This window comes from Enhydra lutris, unplaced genomic scaffold (assembly GCF_002288905.1).
Source record: "Enhydra lutris kenyoni isolate GAN:26980312 unplaced genomic scaffold, ASM228890v2 scaffoldscaffold5, whole genome shotgun sequence".
Classification (NCBI taxonomy): Eukaryota; Metazoa; Chordata; class Mammalia; order Carnivora; family Mustelidae; genus Enhydra; species Enhydra lutris.
The window spans coordinates 36,655,535-36,662,395 of NW_019154089.1; the positions used below are offsets into that span (position 1 = coordinate 36,655,535).

Below are 6,861 nucleotides of genomic sequence, written 5' to 3' on the forward strand. Positions count from 1 at the left end.
GAAAGACTGGAGTTAGAATGTTCCAGGCTAGCATCTATCCAGCAGCCCCGAGCCTTCAGGGCACTCTCCATGCTTAGAGGTCACAAGACAGTTTTTTTCCACCCCCAGCCTTTCAAGAGTCTCTGAAAGGCCAGGTGGGTCAACCTTCCCAGGGCAGTACGAACCACAGCCCAGACATCCAAGGTGTCCAGTGGCATTTCTGTGGTCCACTCCTCTGCTGGGAAGAGACTGATGCCAGTCCCTTGGTAGAAGCAGAGGGAATTGGGTGGAATCCAGCCCTCTGGAGCCAAGGCCAGATGGCCCACTCTGTAAATGTCAAGAACCCAGGGTGTCAAGTGCCCCAGAGAGGTCAAGTGAGCAATGTGAGGTGAGGGAAGCATCAGGAATCCAGGCAGAATGGCCAAGAGGCTGCATCTAGAGTCAGGTAGAGCTCCTCCACTAATTGGCTGAGCTAATCTCTTTGCCTCATCAGACTCTGGGCTACTTCTTTATAACACAGGGATAAGAGCAGAACCCCCCTAGTAGGACACTATCAGGACTGAACAAGATATTCTAGTCAGTGCCCAGCATAGGGGCTGGTAACACACAGACTCTAATTGTCAATTTCACTCTGCTCTGCCCAAGGCACACTTGTTTCCTTACTGGCCCTCAAAAGTGCTGCTATTCTTTCTGCCTGGAATGCTCTTTCCTGATAACTACATAGCTCACTCCCTCACTTCCTTAAGGTCTCTGTCCTCTCAGAGGTGAAATGTCACCTTCCCAGTGGGGCTTCCTGATCACCCTATTTATAACTGAACCCTGATATTCCTTATCCTCCTTGCCTGCCTTACTTTTATAGCTAATACCTATGATCACTGAACACACTGTATCATTAACCTTTTTTTTTTTTTAATATTTGTCATCTGTCTGCTCCTGCTACATTGTATGCTCCATGAGCACAGGATACTTTGGCCTAGACAAATGCCCCAGTGAAGATGGGTACTGTCTCTTACCCCACTTACCTGTTAAGTGATCTACATGGAGTAAAAAGGCATTCAAGGTCCAAAGAGGGTTGAGAAAAGCTTGGATAAAGTCTTGGCCCATTACCCTTTAGGGAGATCCCAGAAGCAAGCATCAGAACCAGAGCCCACACCACAGCCAAAGGCAAGATTAATCAGGTCAATATCCACTTTACCAGCTTAAAACCCTCCAGTGACTTACCACTGATCTTCAGATGAAGACCAAACCAACTACAGCAGGGCTCTAGTCGGCTCCCTACCCCTTCTGTCACCTTGTACTTCACACTTCAGCCACAACGGACTTTCTAGAGGCCAGTACAAATGCAGAAAGTTCCCTCCCACCACAGGGCATTAGCACCTCTGCCTGGAATATCCACCTCCCTTCTCTCAGGTCTCAAATCAACTTCCACATCCCAGGGAAAGCAGTCCTGGATATCCCTGACACTGGCAATTTACCATCCCTGTCTTATCACTCTACACCTTTCATTCTTGGCAACTAACGTGTTACTTTTGTGATTCTTGATTTATGTCCACCTCTCCTACCAGATTTAGATTATAAACCCTAGGAGGGCTGGGGGACTTGCTCAACATTCTATCAACATCACCCTGAGTACCAGAGTGAGTTGCTGAAAAAAATGAATGAAGTAAGCAATGACTCCATCACAAGCTCGCATTCCAAAGCTGTCTGACTCAGTACCGGTGGGATGAGGGCCGGAGTTTCACCTCAAGTAAGGGGCCACAAGCCCCTTCCCTCGGCGCTCTGTGTCCTCCTCACCCTTCCCGGGGTCTGCTCGCAATTCACCCCTCAGTCTCTGAGCAACCCTCTAGCCCTCCGGGGCCGCGCTGAGCCACGTGGCCCGAGACTTCGGAAACTTTAAACCGCCACTACCGGGAAGGGGGTGGAGGTAAGGGGAGCGGGAATTACAAAGCCCTGAGCCTCGGATCTCACATCGGGGCCCGCCCACTGCACAGCTGGAGAAACTGAGGCCCAGAACGGCAGGGAGCCGCAGCGGGGGCAGAGGCTGAAGCTCCTTCACTAGCCCCGACCGCCTCCCAGAGCACCGCACGGTCCGACTCTAGGCGTCCGCCAGGCCGCTAGGGGAGGGGGAACAGGCAGTCGCTCTCCAAGTGTTGCACGCGGCCCTAGCACACGGCCCGCGCACGCTTACCTGGCCACTCTGCTCCTTCACTTCCCGCGCCGCGCGCACATAGCCCGCCTGTAACAAATGCTGGTAGATCAGGGGAAGCAACTCCCGGCGTTTCCTGGCCTCGGCCATGCCGGCGAAACCAGCCCGTCCGCTCACCTGCACGCCCCCCTCAGTCCCCGCCCGCCACTTCCCTCGTGCCCTTAGACCTTGCGCGCCCCACTTCCGGCTCCTCTTTCGCCCGCGTCGCGCGGCGCACCGGGAAATGTAGTCTTATTTCCTGGAGTGGCCGGCTCCGCCCCGGCGGGTGAAAGGGGCGGAGGCTTAGAGGATAATGAGGCCTCCCACTGGCAGGGAGGGCGTGGTCAAACCTAGTCCCTCCTCCTGGCCTTGATCTGAATGACTCCTTAAACCCTCCAGACTTGCTCACCGCCGGCATTTGTCTTTTCCCTGTTCGCTGTGACGTCTGTGATAGCGTTTTACTCATCTCTGAACATCTAATCTGCATGTCTCTGGTCCCGAACTTCCAGTTACCCACTCATTTATTCACTTCACAGAGTTTTTAGGACCCATGACTATTTGTCATTCATTGCCTAAATCGTTCTTTGAGCACTATACTTCAGGCTAGTGCTCACCTGGAATGGAGGGATAAAAAGATGGATAAGAAACGGTGGCTACCCTCAAAGCTCGCAGGGAGATTTGGTAACCAAACAACGATAGTTCAAGGTCTTGAGTGCATTGTCGGGGACAGACACAGCCTATGGGAGCCGGGAGGAGGGGCGCCTAACCCCAAAAAGACATCTAATTTCAGGCTTAAAGATGGAACAGGAATTTCTAGGTGCAGAAGAGAGGACTGGCATCCCAGGCAGAGGACACTGCCTGTACACAGACAGGAGAAACCACCGCTATAAGCTGGGAAGCCCAAACACAGAACCCAGTCTGTGCTGGTGGGCTGTGGTTGTGGGAAAGAGGGGATGAGTAAGGACACGGAGGATGGAGAAGTAAACAGGCCCTGCAGCACCCGCTCCTGCCGAGCAGAGCTTGCACTTTGTTGCAAGGGTGATAGATAATCTCTGACTTGTTTCATGTAGGAGGGTGACCTGGGTTTGTGTTTTTAAGAGATTGCTATCACCAGAATGTGGAGGACGGATTTGTGGAGAGCAAACTAGATGTGAGGCTGTTGTACTTGTTGAAGGGAGGCTGGCAGGGAGAGGATGAGGTAGGCTGGGGAATATTTGAATCAGCTCTTTTTAACTTCCCGGACCCATTGAGAAACTGAAGATAGCATGAACCACCTAGACTTTGTTGCCGAAAATTTTGAATGTGCACAGACGCATAACGTTTTCACACTGATTTTAGGACGTGGATAAGCACATAACTGAACCTCCTAGAGTTAGGAACTACTGCTCCAGAAGAAACAGGGATAGGACCTGGTGACTGAAAGCAGCGAGTGAGGAAGAGGGAGGAGAGTAATCTGCATTCTGTTATTTAGTGAAATATTTATTGAGTACCTACTGTTGGGATAAAGTAGTGTCCACCCCAGTAGAGTTTGAAGTCTAAAGGGGGAGACACATGCTAAAAAGTTATACAAATACTTTGTTACAAACAGTGAGGCCATGCAGAAAGGAAAAGAATAGAGTTTTCTTATGGAACAGTAAACACCGTGTGGGAGTCACACAGCTAGGGTTCAAATTCTGCCTTTGCTTCTTGTTAACTAGGGAAACTTGGATAAGTTACATACATAACTTCTCTGTGCCTTGGCTTCTTCATCTGTAAAATAGAAATAATTGTAATACCTCACAGGCTTGTCATGAGGAGTAACTGAGGTCTAAGCAGAAATGCTCAGAAGCTTCTAGCAATAGTGCTGTGCCTAGATGTATGTTAGCCATTATCGGAAAGCATTTAACAGGAAGGAGGGATCTATCCTTTCCTGGGGGTTAGGGAAGGAGCCCCTGAGAAAGTGACGTTTGTGAGGAAATCTGAACTGTGTGTAGGTGAGGATGGGGTGGGGGGGTATTCCTGGGCAGAGGGAAGAACCTGCGCAAAGGGCCTGAGACAGAAGGTGCAGCTGAGAGGAGAGATGAGAAAAAGCCTTGGGAGCAGGCCATAGGGGGAGAGCAAGGGGATTGGGGAATGTGGAAGGTGGGCACAGACAGATTCCACATTAAGGAATCTTTGTTTTCATCTTAAGCATGATAGGAAGCCACTGACAGTGTCGGCCCAAGAACGACAGGATGGTTTTTCATTTTAATGTGGTCTGTGTGAATGCCCAGTGGAGAGTGGAGTAGGGTGTGTATGTGTCCATGCCAGATGACAAGTTAAGCTTAGGAGCGCAGGCAGGCATTTAGGGAGAATATAATGGGGCAATGCTGGTTGCAGCAGAGGTGGAGAGTGCTGGAAGATTCCAGGGTTGTCGAGAAGTAAAATCGTCATAGGGATGTGTTGGAATGGAGGGCAAGGCAGAGGGAGCATCAAGATGGACTGTGAGATTTCTGGGCAGCCCAGCAGGCAGCGACTTTCCCTGAGAAAGGGAAGCCTGGAGACAACAGGAATGGGTGCAGAGTGGGAAGGGAAGGATGACGAGGTGGGCCATGAAGAGTGCAAGTACTGCTTTAGGCGGGTGGAGCTTGAAATGCCTTTGAGACACAGAGAGCAGGTGTCCGGTAGGCACTTGGGGGCCTAGGTTTGGACCCACATGAAAATGGGAAGCTGTCAGAAGAGATGATAATTGAGGCTGTGGCTGAGGGCCAGGTTGTCCAGGGAGCAGAACACAGACAGAGGAGAGAAGGTGGCCCGGCAGGGAGACCTAAGGTGTACCCACAGGGTAGAACTGCACAGAAGAGGACGTGCCTGGCAAGGCAGAGAAGGAGGGAAGAGAGAGGCAGGAGAAGACCCAGGAGGGTGGGTGTAGGGAAGGAAAGCAAGGGATGAGTGTCAGGAAAGTGCAGTGAGCCCACGGGGAATGCTCCAAGAAGTCAGATGGGATGAGCATGGAACCGTGAGCTTCGGCTTAATGACAGCTGTGGCGACTGTTGATGGCTTTCGGGAGCACTACTTCTGTGGAGTGATGGAGAAGGTCAGGTGGCCGTGGTCTGATGAGTGAAGGAGGGATGCAGGAGGCAGTGAGTCTTTGGAGAAGTTTCTGTGCAAAGGGGAGGAGAGAGACAGTGTGGCAGGGTCGGTGTGTGCTGGGGGAGGTGTGTTATAAGGTGCAAGAGAGCTGGGTTTGTTTAAAGGCAGATCAAGGGGAGAGAGCTTAATTAGGGGTGTAGGGAACAGGGGAGATAATCAGCAAGTGACGCTCAGGAGCATATGCAAGAGGGAATGGGTTCAGGCATGTGGGTGGAGGGGTTGGTCTCAGAGAGGAGGAGGGATGACTTCTCTAGAACCAAAAGAAGGAACAAAGAGAGGATGGGTGCAGATGTAGATGTAGGTTTGTAGTGGGATGTTAAGGGAGATTTCATCTTGAGCTTCTATTTTTTCTGCAAAGTGGGAGGCAAGGTCCTCCGCTGAGAGCGAGGAAGAGGTGGTGAGGAGTCTGGAGGAAGGAGGAGAATGAGCATTCCGACTTGGGAAGCAAACTTGCCCACAAAATCCCCAATTGCCTGATAGTGTCGACAACCCAGTTAGAGGCTAGTGATCGTTAATTTACGTGTGTCCTGTCCCGTCCGACCGAGAGATTTCCCCCTTTGTAGCTCACCTCCCCAGGAGCAGGCCAGGGGAAAGTACTTAGTGGGGTTTATCTAGAGGCCTCGGGTTTTGCCAGATGCGTGAGGGAAAGAGGCAGAGGGATTTAAAGTGTTGGAAAGAGAGGGGCTCAGTCTCTGAGCTCTGGGATCTACACTGGGCAGGGAGGGAAGTGGAGACAGAGGGAGCCAATGTTCAGGGAGAGAGTGGAAGCCTCCGGGGACTGGGCCACCATGAGGATGATTAACCAGCAACCTGTGCTGTAAGACAGTTGGCAACTCCACCTGATGGCAATGCCCAGGTTCCTGACTGGGGGCAAGGTGGGGGCCCGGATGGGCCACTGACTGAGTTAAGTCAATAGGCTGATGAGCATAAAATCTCTGGGAAAATCAAAGCTCTTTTTCACTCCTCCAAGCTCTTATTTTCACCCCCATGGGGTATTATCATCCTCGTTGAGTGAACACTTTTGTAGATATAAATTTCCCGAGGGCCGATCTGGGGTTATCTTGTTGGCTGTGATATCCCCAACCCCAGTCAACAAATATTGGCAAACGCAGGGGTGGTTATAGCCTGACTCCTGAGGAAGAAAGGAGGGCAGAGCAGGCAGGGCAAACGTTGTGAGTACAAGCCTGGAAGCAGAAATGTGGAAGCTTCTAGAAGTCAGTGGAGAGAATACTGGGACATGAGTCTTTGGCTGACCCTGGGAAAAAGGAAGAACTGATATTAAATTAAAAAAACAAAAACAAAAACAAAAAACAAAACCAGGATGGTCTAATACCTTCTGTGTGGCAACAGGTTGTTTTTGTTTTATTCCTAATAAAATTCATTTTAAGCACTTATGCTTTGTCCTTGGCTCCTGGGAGCCTGCCTCTTGTGTGGACAATTTTTTTTTTTTAATTTCCTTGATTTTCTAAATCATACCCTTCACTGAATTGCCTCAGGGCCCAAGCACAAAATTAAAACATTAAACTGATAAAATACAACATGGCAACAATTAAGACAGCAGCAAACAAAACAGTGCATTAAAAAAA

The 6,861-nt window shown here is 50.5% G+C and overlaps 1 protein-coding gene across 6 annotated transcripts in view; it reads right to left on the reverse strand.

Annotated features, from left to right (window-relative positions):
* The window catches only part of LOC111140905 (treacle ribosome biogenesis factor 1), a 37,219-nt gene extending 34,911 nt beyond the window's left edge, over positions 1-2,308 (reverse strand). For 4 of the 6 annotated variants that reach the window (XM_022493165.1, XM_022493161.1, XM_022493163.1 and 1 more), the window contains exon 1: positions 2,168-2,295. In XM_022493165.1, the coding sequence (XP_022348873.1) occupies positions 2,168-2,275 (108 nt within the window). In that variant the 5' untranslated portion in view covers positions 2,276-2,295. Of the gene's footprint in view, positions 1-2,167 lie in introns of all 6 variants that reach the window. The other 2 variants (XM_022493166.1, XM_022493164.1) reach the window with 1 other exon arrangement.
* Between the last annotated feature and the right edge of the window lie 4,553 nt (positions 2,309-6,861).